The sequence below is a fragment of the Trachymyrmex septentrionalis genome, unplaced genomic scaffold (genome assembly GCF_001594115.1).
Source record: "Trachymyrmex septentrionalis isolate Tsep2-gDNA-1 unplaced genomic scaffold, Tsep1.0 scaffold191, whole genome shotgun sequence".
In the NCBI taxonomy this organism is placed as follows: Eukaryota; Metazoa; Arthropoda; class Insecta; order Hymenoptera; family Formicidae; genus Trachymyrmex; species Trachymyrmex septentrionalis.
Genome location: NW_017305083.1, coordinates 91593 through 107251, shown reverse-complemented (window position 1 = coordinate 107251; position 15659 = coordinate 91593). Strand labels below are relative to the sequence as shown.

General features: G+C 39.0%; 1 protein-coding gene across 1 annotated transcript in view; it reads left to right on the top strand.

Moving 5' to 3' along the window:
• The window catches only part of LOC108747096 (protein Wnt-1-like), a 52074-nt gene that overhangs the window by 29236 nt on the left and 7179 nt on the right, over positions 1–15659 (top strand). Inside the window, exons 2-4 of the mRNA XM_018484355.1 lie at positions 12892–13072; positions 14777–14900; positions 15061–15218. Coding sequence (XP_018339857.1) covers positions 12892–13072; positions 14777–14900; positions 15061–15218 — 463 coding nt within the window. The remainder of the gene's footprint in view (positions 1–12891; positions 13073–14776; positions 14901–15060; positions 15219–15659) is intronic.

Here is a 15659-nt window from a genome sequence, read left to right as displayed (position 1 = left end):
CTACGCGAACTTTCGCAGAGAAATTCAGACTTTATATATCGGGCATTACGATTTACAACACGACAAGAATGATTTTGCTGAAGTAGCCTAAAAATGTTATAATTAAGTACAGATCTGAAAATAATTTTGTTGGGCTATTAAAAGAATTATGCGGGAATGTTTATATTTATTGCAGGAATGTCAAAATATTTTGCAGCACTGCTTATCATATTTAAGAGTTCTAATTATTTTCAGATTTATATCTAGCTAAACTTTTAGGTACGTCAACAAAACCATTCTTTCCATGTAGCAAATTGGAGGCACTTAGTTTGCATTGATGCATTAAATGATAAAATTATTGTATAGAATATAAAAGAGAAATATTTGGAAAAAAGTACATTTCACCTCTCTCTCTCTATATATAACAGGACAATAAAGTATATTGAAAATTTCACGATTAACTTGTTTCTATATTTACATATACATTTTTACGTCAATTTGTGTACGATGGTTTTAACGTGCACTAGTGCGTATAGTGAGTGCACTCAGTCGAATTTGTTATAATATAAAAGAAACTTTATTCCGATTTAACAGAGATCTTTTTATTTTATTTTATATTATATCGTTTATACAGCCAATATTTATCTGTGCGATTTTTTTGAAATTCTGTGGCCAAAGCGATTTACGCGTGATAGTATCGCTTACAATTTCCCACGCGAAAGGCTCTTCGATAGACGAGCTCGGGCTTGGTCCCAGCCTATCGTACATACAGTTTGTACAAGTCTCATAAGACAATAATGGGCCTCGTACCGACGAAATGCTTTCGAAGATTTGAGGAACGCGACGAGAGACCGCGACCACAAAGCGCGCCGCCACAGGAGAGCCATGCCTGCGAGATAATTGTCTTCTTAGCGAAAGTATACACCGAGCATATACCGCGAGTGAAGAGAGAGAGAGAGAGAGAGAGAGAGAAAGGCGACGAGGTATGAATGGTGGTCTCACATACGGCGACACACGCGGGACAAAATAAATACTGTGTCGGCCGCTGTATACGTTGTGTCTCACGTCGAAATCGTGTATACACGGCCGTTCGAGAGTGCCAAAGCCACTCGATCTTTTATTTCTCGACAGAGCGATCTTGATGAAAATTTAGCATTTAACGCGAAAAAGACGAACCTTTTTATTTATGGATAGAGGAAAGCCGCATGCGATAATTTCTCCTTCATAACGTCATCGCCATCTCCGAATGATAATCTACGCTGTTGAATTCATAATGTCGAATTATACCCATAATTTAAGGGATTTTTGATTATTTCTACGGGTCGCCACTGCTTCTACTCGATCGACTGTCGTTAATTTAACTGAAACAATGGAGTCGAGCAATTTAACTCAAGAAAATGTGTTAAATTTGGCTCAAATTTAGTTGATTATTCAACAAGTGAATATGTTAATATCGGCATGGCTTAGCTTGAAATTAATCATAGAAATGAGTTGATTTACATTTTGATCAGAGTTGATAAAAATCATGTTTTAAACGCGTTTTTTATAATACTGTTTAAGAATGTATGAAGTATTAAAACATGTTTACAAAAAAAACATGTTTCGTTCTTAAAAAAAAATTATCCTTTCCCAATCCTGGTTTTGACATACATAAAAGTGAAAAATAACAAAGTGTTATTTAACTCAAGGAATTGGGTTAGCATTGCTTCTTTGATATTTAAAGGAGTGTTTATACTGATCGTAAACTGTTAATTTATACCGTAACCGGTAAATTCAATACAAGGATTTACGCAGATTTACGTTTGTTGTAAAAGTAAAGTTCAAGTTAACTTTATAGTCATAACATAAGTTACATGTATCCAGCAGTCATTATGAACGAAAATATTGAAATTATTGTATTAAACTTTACTGTAGGTTACGGCATAAATTAACAGTTTATGGCCAGTATAAACGCTCCTTAATAGTGATATTATTGCTACAATATATTATAGCTTGTTTTGCCTTACTTCTGTACTCGTATTGCATACATAAGATATATAGTAATCTATCACTGAGAAAACTTTCTGGTTGAAAAGAGACGAACCATTCTGATGATATCAATCAGAATTCTGGTTATCTTAATAGATTGGAATTCTAATAGATTGAACCAGAAAGTTCTGATGTCCATTTCCAACTAGGATTTCAAGTTATAGCAACCCGATTCTTTTCCGAATAATGATTTTAATGACTTACTGATCAATGTAATTTTCTTAATTAGAATTTTAAAGCGCAAATAATTTTCGAGTTTCAAACAATTGAAAATGAGGACCCTCTTGTAGAAAAAACGCGACTTTATAAAGAAATTCGTTTTCCCTTTTTCTTTTTCAACTCGAAAGGACTTTACGTTTTCAAAATTCAAATTGACACTTTATCTTCGATAGTTTTAATTATCATAAACATTACGTCATTTGAAATAAATTGCAATATTCACCAATTTGAAGCTGATCTACTCGTCGCGTTCATTCATAAATACACATCATAGATAGTATCAAAGTACGTAATGATATCCTTCTTCACTTCGCACTTTCAGTTCCTTTCTTCTCTATTCCGTTCGACTTTTCTTTTTCCCCTCTTCTTGTCTCTCGCTTCTCATCTCGCGTTTCCCTGTCTGTCTCGTGGCGAGTGGGCGGCGAGCGGCAATTAGCATACTCGCGTGATCAAAGCGGTAGGACGTGCGACAAGAATTAACGACCACCGCAACAAGACGACGACTCTTTCATCGCGCACGCGATGAATCGCGACGTCCTCGAGTGCCTTGGCACTCGCACGGCCCGATGATTCGCGCGTGGACGCGCGAATACCGGTGATTACGTATCGCCGCCGTGACCGCTTCTGACGCAACCGGAGAGATCGACGTACCGACGTCGTCGTGTGTAGATCAGAAATAGCAAACGTACGTTCGAGACGAGTGGCAAAGTGTATGTGTACGGGCGGAAATGCTCCCGCTGTTCGCGATCATCGCGGGGGGGAAAAAAAAAAAGTAAAATTAAAACCTTGAGAGAAAAACAGGAGACTTTCAGAGGTGCTCTGCTAGCCGATAAAAAAACTTACTGCAAATACATGTGATGTAGATATATAGTAGAGATATATATAGTAGATATATAGATGGAGATTGAAAAGCAAAAATTCAAGTATGTGAAAAAATATTGCGATTCAGGAAAGTTACAATAGCTTGCTGCGCAAATTCGACATTTATAATTAAGAAGACTTGATGGTTTCAATAATGAAACCATGTCTGTAGACAATGATCGGTATGTTAATTCAGCTAATTATTTGTTACAATGAAAATTGCTAATGTAACAAATTTTCTTCATTACAGCAGTAAAAGTACATGACATTTTAGCCAGCATCATGTTTCGTTGAAAATTTTAATTTGTATATATATATATATATTGGGGCTTGATTTTCATAGAAAATTATCTTCTCTATTTCAAATTGCATTGTTGTATTATTACAACAAATATGGTTATCTGTAATCGCTAATTTTATTTTTTCAACTGTACAATTTTACTGCATTTAACGTAAAAAACGACTTGGTGATTTTCGTAAAAATGTACATTAAAATATTATTATAATTAGTATCTATATTTTAATAGATTATCATAAATAATAAATCATTATTGTAATAAATTATTATAATAGATAATTTATGTGAATAAAAGTGAGGAAAAAGATTAGTATTTATAACATGTATGAATTTATATATTTGTATACGATGATACGGGATATTAATAAAGGGCAATATAGGATTGGAGAGTTATCGGAGTTCATATCAAATTGATATTTATGGCGAATACTTATAGAGACGTATTCGGATACTCGACTATTTTTGAACATAGCTGGAGAGAGAGGTACGCAGAGATGGGATATTTATGGAAGATTGCTGACATTTTCTTCTTCTTTGCTTTGAAATGAAGGCCTCTATGCAAAGCGCTTTACGAGAATGCTTTGATTTATTTTCAGTCGGCTGCAGCGTCTATCATACGGACGCTGCAGATCAAGCGTGCGTGGCGCCTCGTCACGTGTGACTATGGTGCGACTACTCTGGTTTCCCAGCGTTAATTACTCGCTTACAGCGCTCGTTACAGCGTTTTCCTCGCGTCAACGTTCGTCTTCTTCCTTTTTGCGAGGTAGCGCGTCCAAACGCGTCGCAGCATACATTTTCGCCAAGTCAAGTTATATATTTCTTCTGAAGAAAAAGGATTATATCCAAAAGCAAAAAGAGTTGCCTTCCCGTAGGGAATCTTACAATTAAGAGAGGAAGAAAAGATCCAAAGTTACTTGTTGGTTTTTATGTTAAACTTTACGTTTTGTCTCAGGTGTGTTAAACGTCCAGAAAGAATGACATTACGACATTACGCTTCGTTTGTCGAGTTTGACAAGCAATCGTCGAAATGGTCGGTTTTGCAGTCGTAACTCTTCTCACTGATGAACGCGACTTCGAATGGCGAGTTCAACGATCGGTCATATAATCGTATGTCACGTAACATATCCCATTAACTTTCGGATGCAATACGCCAATAGTTGGAAAACGCGGGTACATCTCCCACTTCCCTTCCGTTTCCCCTACCATTTCACCGGAGTATCCTGAAATGCAAATCGCATGGTGCGGCGCAATATGCTAATGTAACCATCGTAGTATCCGATAACATTTGTCTAACCGAGCGTTAAGATCCTGCCCGGGCACTCGCCGGCTCCTTGTTTCACGCGTGAACGACCCTTAACCCGGCGCAACGAAAGCCTGAACCAACATGGGGGGAGGGCTGTTTTCGCACTACGGCTATGAGGATATCCGTATTGAGTCGGAGAACGTAAGCCAGATTGATGTACCGCGTGCAAGAGAGATTTATCGAAACGATATTTTTATCGGTGACGACGTCTGACGGGTTTTTCAATAAATAATTTAGCGACGTAAAACACCCTTTATTTCCAGTGTCAGTGTACTTGTGCCTTTTATTCTTCCGCAATGCACCTAGATTTTTCCGAAAGTCTCCGACTCCCCCAAATACGTCCTTAAATTTCATTCAATCGTGAAAATGATTTTAGCATATTGCAAAATACGAAATTTTAAATATTTCTCTATTCTCCATACATTTTGTCGATGTGTCCAAGAGATTGGAATGTCGATTAGACTCGGTACATCTCGTGGATTAAGCCCGAATGCTCAAACCTACGCGGTGAAGTATGTATGAAAAAATATATACGTCTCCATATTTTAAGCTTCTCTACATGTCCGAAGCTCATCAAGAACAGGGACCGTTGCCAATGTTTCCTTGTCACGAACTTGGAGGCAGTTTGCCTGGCGGAAGCAATCTCTTACTGACACACTGCACGCTCGCACATTTGTTTACGCGAATCAAGACGCGAAAGTAGAGGACGGATAAATAACGAGCACTTTTGCAGAATGAATGTCCTCGTGTTGCTATGTATTTCACGATTGATTTAGAATAATTAGCGTCAATTGATTGCGTAAATTTTAACTTTTATCGCCAGTCACTTCCACAGCAATAACAATAAATTCGAGGAACGTCTAAAATATTCGCGTTTCATATTATCGAGTAAATAAAATAATACATTTACTTAAAACGAACGAGAGAGAAAGTTAGAAGAGAAAAAATTATTTAAATCCACAAATATGAATTTATACCGAAAACATGAAAAAAAATTCTCTACCCTGCAACCACAACATTTGTACTTAACTACCCTAATTAGCACCCCCTAACGTTACGCCCGGGGGTGCCGTAGGTCTGTCTCCTTCTGTCGATTCCCCTTTTCGACTATAATGCATTTTCCCAACGATCCACAGAGGTCAAGTCAATCCGTTGACGCGATCGAAAAATTATACTGCGGGCAAATATCCTCAAGCGAATATATACATATACGAGTATTACGCCAACGTATGTTATATATGCCGTTCCCCTCGTCGGTTGTACTGTACGAGTATTACGCCAACGAGGGTGAGATCGAGGAATACGTACGTGCTGCAACGAGGGACTCTCCTTTCGGTAATCGATACTAATTAGAATGAGGAGCAAAGTTTCGGATCGTGTCGAGCCGACGCTCGCATCAACGGTACGCCCGTTCATCCCTATGGGGGATATCTCCATGCCCCCTCATCCCTCCATCCTTCTTCTGGAGAGGGGGATTAATATCGACGAGACGTACCTACGACGTATTGTAGGCTTTCGTAGAATTTATCCGGCTATTATATCGGTGGCTGTGAGTGAGTGTTCTCGACATAAATGGGCCCTATCACTGTCACACGAACAAAGCACGGCCCCGACGTGGTTATGACGGCAACGCGATACCCGCTTTCGAGTAATAATATAATAATCGCGGTTGTTTCGCCGCCGTCGTTGAATTCTGCAGGATCGCCTCTCCTCTCGTCTCGTTCTTGTCTCTAAGCTCTCTTTCCGCTCCGGACGTGAATAGGACAGGAGAAAACCGCTCGACGGCTTCTCCTTCGCGGCCGGATACATCAAGCGAGCCTGAACATGAATTTCATTCTTTCGTATCGGCGCTTTGTGCAATTATTCTGCTGTTTCCCTCGCTCTTATTGCCCTTTTATCGCCTCTATCGCCCCCATCTTCTTTGTACGTATATACGTTCTTCCGCTCCTCGGTGATGTACGCGTTGTTCCTTTCTACTCGGAGCAATTTTCTTTTTTTGCATTTTGTTTTTTGATGCATATACTGGTTTTCTACCAAAACAGTCTTCTGGTTGACAAAACTATGATTAAAGAAAAAAAAAGACCGTTCGACGTGTATTTCTTTAGGAATATATACTCGTAACAATTTCCAATGATATATGAATTTCGTTTACTCAAAAGAAAATTGTTTCAAGTTTTAAAATGTTTCGTTCATTTAAAGGACAACGAAGTGGGAATTAAAAAAAAAATAACGTGAAAAATAAAATAAAAAATAAGACAATGTTTGAGATATGTGATATAACTAGATACACAAATATTGTATTATTATTATCTACTGATTTGGAGTATATAAAGAACCTTAAAAATACTCGCTGCATCGGATAAAATTTCCAATTTTTCGGTCAGTACGAACCAATCCTTGTAGGGACAAAAGATAAAGTGATGGTTTCCCCGTCGTTTTTTTCCCCGGCCGTTACGTCCTTGACCGCTTTAACCGATCGCCCGATATCGATTGTACTCACCGCAAAACTATACCGGTTGTCCGAACAATCAGTCGCTTCCGCTAACGACGCTGTTGGTTACCGTCCGTATTGTCTCGGAATGCTATTTCCGAAAATTGAAGAGAGAGAGAGAGAGTTATCAAAACAAGATAAAATCGAAGACAAATCTAAAGCATCTAAATGGGAAGGGCAAAGAGTTACAACTAACGGTAGTAATAGACTATCAATAAAGCTCGATTTGATATAAATGTACCCTCCGCGTTTGCAATCAAATTTCTACTCTCTTCAGCAAGTCTTTTTACTGTTCTAGATTTTCAAAACAATGTGGAAAAAGTCAGAAAAAATTCACTTACTTTTCTATATTTCTAGATATTACATGTCAAATTTTTTAATAAGATATTTTAGGAGGGGAAATCGTCCTTTTATATTTTGGAGAAATTTAAAAGTGAAATTTCGCTTGTAAAAAAGAAAAGACACAGATTGCAAATAGAAGGTTAGAAATGTATCAAAAAAATTTGACGTAGTATCAATGTAGTTGTATTTAATGTCTTTACAAGCTATTTTTGTTTCGAAATTTTATTTCTTCATTTCTTTGTTCTCCGATGGTATATTAACCAGTTCATTGGTGGACCCGAAATCAACGTTTTGTATCAAAACTGGTGAGAGCGAATAATTCCGTATTTTACATGGAAACTTATTTATAATATAAAGAGTTACAGTATTTATAAAGAGAGACAGGGTCGAAATTTCAAAATTCAAAATGGCAAATCCAAATGGTATCATTTCGAAATGGTGCTCATATATGAATCGTTATCAGAGGCACCAAAGGTTTGCGGGTTATCGTCGTGCCATTATCAGTTAATCTTTTGTCACTCATATATGAGTCATTACCAGTTGTGGCACTTCTTTTCGCTTACAGACTTTCTACAATAAGTCATTAGCTAAGCTTTAAGACTTAAGCTATATGAAATTAATCAATTATTATCGATTTTTCTTCTCACATTCGACTGTGATTAATTAATGTCTTATAATTTAAGACTTAAAACTTAAGTAATAGCTTACTGTAGAAAGCTCATTATATATGAATCATTACTAGTTAAGACAACGCGGAAACATTCCTCGACGCTTTTACTCGGACAAAAAGAACCTATCGGATATCGATACCGAGTGTCTCTCTTTCGCGAGGAATATGCGAAATATAGCGTTCGCTTCGTTTTACTTTGGACGGACCGCAATATCGGGCGACTGTTTCGATCAGGGGTGCTAGAGAGAATCTCAACTGTTTGACGAGAAGCTCATCCTCATCGTAAACACCGTTTCTCAGGATGTGGTCACAGAAACGCGAGTCCCGCTCCTGCTGTTACTCCTGGATACTCATCATCGCGATCGAATCCGTCTGTTAGAAATGTTTCGATCTTGCCCCATGTAAGCGACGGTAATCCCGGTTACGAGGCACGCCAGCGACATTTCAAGAGTACACAAGATAACACACCGAAACGACGAAAAGGTGGGGTAGACTAGACTCGCGGTCGTTGAGTATCCGTAAAACGCGCTCTCGGAAGGGTCGTAAACCGTACCCAAACAAACCTGAAATAGCTGGTCGACGGAGCCTCGACGAGTCTTGCTGACTGCTGATGCCGGCACCGTCTGTATTCCCGGCCGCAAATAAATAATAAACGTTACACGTACCGTCGCTAGTCCCTACGAAAGCTGCACCCTGGATGAACTATCATCGGTTCCTTTACGACTGACGGATGCTTCAGAAAACGGGCAGCAGATGAAAACGAAAGTCACGGTGAACAAAGTGGTTACAACGTGTTCAGTAATTTTTTTCTAAATGCTTATTCCCGTCGGTGGAAATTGTACTAATACATTCGTCCGTATCGAATGTTCTCATTTAAAGTGCTAATATAAAAATTTAATAAAAAAAAAAATAAAAAATATATTTTATTCTAATTATTTTTATCGTAAAAAAGATTAAATAGTAAACATATCTGGGACTTTGCAATCGAGAGAGATCTTGCAGTCTTTCGCAAGTCTTTTGTTCGGTGAAAATGAGCGAAGAAATTATATGCCTTTCATTGTGCCTCGAAGGGATAAAAACCGCGATACGTTACACAAGATTATGTATGATTACATTTCCAATTATTGCGTATCGATGACGTAAACTGTTATTCCAAATGGCGAGTGTGTTTTAGCCACACTTTTCGAACGAACCCTCGCTCTCATCGATACGCCACCATGACCACCGTCTCCTTCCCGGTGGTGCCCTAAGGGCAGCTGGGAGCGCTTCCGAGCCCTAAAGCCACACCCTCGATTCTCATTAAGATTTACCGTGTAAACGAGCGTTGCTCGTACAAGAACGGTGCTACTAATCGAACCCCTCGAGCCGAAAGAATTGAAAACAATGCGTTCGAGGCTTTTAGGAGAACGAGATCGCCAGGCGTTTAAAGGCATCGAAAGCGAGGCAAGAAAGCGAGGCAGTCTGGCCGATTTACATTTAACGAAATTACTAGTAAGTGCCAGCACAAATTATATTATAAGGTAAATCCTCGGATTAATTTATCGAATTACCGATCACACGCTATTACAATCACGCGCTAAGGAACCGAAGAGTCAACGTTGTGATTCAATATATTCGGCACATTGCAAAACTGTGGGCCGGTTGTTCTAGCTTTCGATAAATTTTATTATGCGCGTTAGGTAAGTAGCAAGATACTCAATCACATGTGTGGATTTGTCGGACTTATAACGCGCGAAATTTAACGAAAAGTGCATCACCGGCCCCGTGTCCAAGTAAAACTCTGTTAAAATTAATTGAAGACTGTGATTTTATTACTTTTTTTCTGGACGAAATGTAATTTGCAAGGAGCACCCTATAATTTCAATCGCTTGTAACACGAATTATTACGACGTCGATGTCTTCATTAAAGGAAAAATTGACATCACGTGTATCCATCAAAGAAGATTGCGAAATAACGTTATATAATTTCAATAAGATAATTCGATAGGTGGATATCTTGTTATCGTCTTGAAGGAATGAATAAAAAAAAATATTGTTTACGCCGAAATATTTAGAAATCAGGGAAATGCGAATTGAATCTCTGAATATGGTACCTTAATTAATATGGAATAACCTTAATTAATTAATAAGGAATTAATAAGGAAAACGACGAGGGTTTTGGAGAGTAAATTCAAGTAAGACCGTCGATAGTTTTCGACTTTTAGAGAACTTTAGGCAGTGAAAGAGCCTAACTCACTTGCTTGGCTTTCCTCCTGACTTCGGTCACGACGAGGCTACGGCTTCTTTCATCCTCCTCGTATCCTGTGTTCCCCACCCGTACCCCTCGCCCCTGTCCGCATTTCACCCTCCGTGTCTCATCCTCTTTCGGACCCGTTGCGTTCTCTCCCCCTCTATAATTTTCACCCGAATACCTGCTCTAATTATAGGTGTTTCGTCACGGCGGAGAGAGCGAGATCTTTTCGTGGTGTCGGTAGCTCGCGATTCCTACCGTTGTGAGATATCGCTGTAAGATATTTCATCGTAAGATGCAATCCATAGCGCGGATCCATTGAATTCGAGGCAACGGAGGAAAAATGAGATTTTTAGGAAAGAAGTCTTAGGCTGGTATTTATAATTCATTCTTATATTTAAGGCCTCGGTGGTCTAATGGCTTAGGATGCTCGTACGGAATACAAGAAATCCGAGTTCAAGTCCCGGTTGAAATAATATTTTTCGCAATAAATTTATTTAAGGTTTTCAGCACATTAACACCCTTACAATGTGATATCGAAGATTGAGAATTTGCTTGTCAATTTAATTTAACTTGTAATATTATTGCAGTAATTTAATTACGTTTGATAAAGTCCGGAAAAATTTCGGCGCGCAGTTTGAGTAACTACAAAAATATGGTGTGTGTGTGTGTGTGTGTGTGTATGCATGTACATATATAAGATATAGATAATTCACTGTAAATTATTTAGGCATTGAGAAGATCTAGCTTTGACCGTTATAGGCTTGAATATGCTTAGTATTTAATTTCATGTCGGTCTTAATAAAATCTTCTTCTTGCTTATATTTAAAACTGTCTTAAGATAGTTATGAATCAGAAAGCCTCATTAGCTTAAAACATTACTCAAGACGGTTTTGGAATAAGGATGAGCTACGAATGCCGGCCGTAATCTCTAATTTTTATGCTTTTGGATTTTTTATTTATATGCTATATATATTTAATGTCAGAAATTTAAGCAGATGCTGCGGATAATGTAATTGTATTTTCAATGTCTGTAATATCAATTTAATCAAGCTTCTTTACTTTATACATAACAATTTCTCTTGAGAATTACGTTTCAAGAAAATTAAATTCGATTAAATTACGCGCAATTTGCAGGATTAGATAGTATATAAATTTACATTAAATTATAAATTAAAGGGAGCATTCAGCCACAACACTAGATGTCTTAAGCGAAAGTCATATATTATATTTAAAATTATAATATAATAACGTAGACGTTTCGGTCAAGATTTGACCATCATTAGTACATACAAAAATAAAGATGTCCAAAATAAAATCATAAAATTAAACAGCAAACGTTAGTCAGAGAAGATTGTAAAACGCTTTTCAATTCGCTTATGGTACGCGATAACAACGTAATTTCCAGATTTTAATTGAAATAAAACAATTCAACAATTCTTGTTGCTTCATTTTATACTATTTAACGTCGAATTGCACTTGCGAGGTTTGCGTAAAAAAATACATGGTAAGCAATTTTTATTATGTAACTAAATTAATTCGCACGAATAAGAATTTACAGTAATATTGTAAAGTAATAGTGTTAAAAAATCATTTCTTTTTTTTTTTTTATTTCAGTTAGAATTTGGAAATTACGTATTTGCCACACGGAGTCGCACTTTACTTCTCGTAATAAAGAATCCTACGTGTAACAGGAAATAATTCATTAGCGATTAAGTAATGTTCAATTTCAAGCTTTGTCAAATTACTCTGTTATCGCGTTATCTACGTTATCTCTGTTTTCTACGTTATTATATTATAATTTTAAATATATATGACTTTCGCTTAAGACATCTGTGTTGTGGCTGAATGCTCCCTTTTATTTATATTTTGTATTGGTAAGCCACTTTTAAAAAATTTCAATTTACATTGAATTATTTAAACTAATGATCCAGCTTGACCATTCAGGGCCTTTATTATCTACTTGTTATGTATTCTTATTACAGTCCTAAAAAATACTTTAATATAATAATTTCTATTTTTACTGTTTCAATTTCCACTGATTACAACTTAGAGCTACCGCGTTCTCTCAACAGCGTTCTTTACGCTGATTTGCCTCGAGTCCTACCATGAGCTTGACATCAAAAGGCAACGGTTACTCGTCAGAGATCGCCCATCTTATTCGTATATACACGATGCAATAACGTCTCATTGGAGGTTTTCCTCTTTCTTCCCCATAATTAGCCAACTTTAAGTATAACAATTAAAAACCGACAATGTACCGACAACGTCGGCCGAGGCTATACCTACTGTATTTTTATAAATGCGAAGGAGAGACTAGGGTGATGCAGTTGAACACAGCGTTCATTCGCGACGACCCATTATTTGGCGGCGCGCCTAACCCGCGTGCAATGAGGCGTGGAATTAATTAAACTAATCACTCGATATAACCGTCATTACGTTGTTACGAGGCGCGTGTTCTGGTTTATAGGTACTTGGGGCTGGAGCCGAGGCTGACATCCGGCCCGATCCAAGGGAGCGGCGTCGACTCGCAGACGCAGATCGCCGGCGCGGGTGTGATCGGTCCGGCGAGCGCCGAAAAGAACTGTAAGAACGCGCACCTGACCGCCAAGCAGCAGGCAATATGCTCCCGCTCGCCACCCGTCCTGCAGGTATTTACCTCGTAGCGGCCCTCTCGGAGAGGCCCTCTCTCTCTCTCTCTCTCTCTCTCTCTCTCTCTCTCTCTCTCTCTCTCTCTCTTTCTCTCGGATTAATGCCCGGAGAAGCACGCGGCTAATTCGATTCGCAGGACCTACGACCGCGTGCCAAACACATCGGCCTTCGGCTGGCCGAAATTTTTCGTCGACTCGCTTCTAAGAAAACTTCCGACGGCTGCTTCGCCTCTGCGCTGCGTAATAAATGGATTAATGTATCGTGATTAGTAGCTCTGGGCATTATCACGGGAGAATCACGGTAGAATTACAGGGTTCGTGTCCGCGTCTGCGATAATCTCTCCGACAATTTCTAGAATCTGAATTTGATCTCCGGGGAATTTACGAAATCGCCACTAGAGATTCGAATTCTCGGACTAACGTTTCGACATTGTAATATTATTATCGTTTCAATTTTCACGAGGTGTAGTTGACGAATTTGAACGAACGTGGAACGAAAGGAATTAATAAGAGTATTCAGCCGCGTTTCTTTATATAATTAAATCCGTCTGTATCCGTTGCGGGATAGAGGAAGCTTTCGCAACGGGACGCACGTTTATGCGGCATCGAAAGATTTGCCGCTGCATTTACGGCGATATAATGAGGTAGGTACGAACTCTTTAAGCGGAACAAATTTGTTTCCCGATCGGCATCGCGTGATTTAATCTCGGTCGCTGTCCGTGACAAAAACGAGCCGGACGTCGTGCGGTTCACACCGTCCCGAAATCGCGTTTACCTTTCCTTAATGCACAAAACGTGTCAGGGGGTTGAGCAGAGGATGGCGACGGGGAAAGGGGGACGGTCTAGGAATCTATCTAGGCACCTAGGTAAACCTGGGGAACCTCGAGGCATCGATATCTCTTTGAATATCGCCGACAGCGCGGTGCGGCTTTTCCGAGCGTAAGTTAGCCGACAAAAAAAGGATCGGGCATGAATATTCATATGTCGATCCGGGTATCGAAATTTAATTTTTTAACGAGCGACCAAACCCATTAAGAGATGACTACACGCTTTCCAATGACCCACGGAATGTTTGCTGTTTGATCCGCTGTTTATCCGCGATTACTGCCTTACTACGTAGGCTGGCCGCGATTCACGGTTTATTAAAGCGTGCCGTCGTGTTTTTGCGCAAACAGGGAATTTATAATTTGTTTTATCAGAGTCAGACATTACATAGACGATCATTTTTAGTATTAATGTTCTCTCAAGCGATAACTCATACATCATCGTGATAAAATGAAGAAAAAGTTGGTCGGTTAATCAAGTAGAATAAAGTAGAATAAAGAGTAAGACATTAAATGGCACGGAAAGAACGATGTTGCTGAAGCATCGAAAAATTTAGCTAGATACGGATTTGAAAACAATTGTATTATCGACCATCAAAAAATAATAAATAAAATAAATTACGCTCACACCGATCGCTCGAGATTTTTGCTTAATTATTTTGACGATCCGACAAAATTATTTTCAAATCTGTATCTAATAATAGCGAAAATTTTTAGACACCTCCAAATCGTTCTTTCTGTGTACAGAGTTGAAGATGTTAAAAATGGGAAAATGCTTGTTCGAGCCATCGACTTGCTCGATACGAGGGAACGTCGCTCGAGAGGTACCCGAAAGCGGCGTTTCTTTTGATTCTTAGCTTTCACCGTCTTACGCTTGCAGGCAGTTAGAGCGGGCGCTAGACTCGCCATAGAGGAATGTCAGCACCAGTTTAGATCAGCGAGATGGAACTGTTCCGTCAGCCCGGAAAATCCCGAGAACGTATTTGGCGGCGTCATGTTAGTCAGTAAGTACTCACACGGTTCGATGCCTGACGCCGTTCAGGCCGGATATGTCGTTTCTCGAAGTTGTTCTCCCGCTACACTCGTAACATCAAGTACCGAAGTATCGAGTGGTTGGTTTGTAGCGCGACCAAAAAAAAAAAAATTCCGTTTGCGTTATTGCAGATAGCCGAGAGGCCGCGTTCATATACGCCGTATCAGCAGCTGGGGTCGCTTACAGTGTCACGAGAGCCTGTTCCAGAGGCGAGCTTACCGATTGCTCCTGCGACAATCGTGTGAGAGCGCGACGTCCGAACAATTGGCAGTGGGGAGGATGCAGCGAGGTAAGTGTCATGAGGATTCTTTCATATGTATATCTCTCATATGTACGTGCCTTCCCAGATAGCACAAAGAGAATTCAGAAAGAGAATTCAGTGATATGTCATCGACTTCTGAATTCATTTGAAGATGTAAAAAGTATCCTTTTTCTGAAAAGTTCTGAAAAGAATTTTGGTTCCGTCTGAAAATGAGGTCAGAATTGACGACGTGTCACCGAATTCTTTTTCAACTCTTTTCAACTCTCTGTGCTATTTGAGCTTCTATCTATACCCTGATGAGTCATTTTCGTCATATCATTTCCTCGTCGTGCATAATATCGCGATAAATTTGTTACAAATGTCCTATATCTCGTAGTTTTGTGTATCTCGTCCGTTCTTATTTTAAGACCGTCTCAAGTAACGTAAGTACAAGTAAGTCTTAAGATATTAATGTGGTCCTCTGATTGA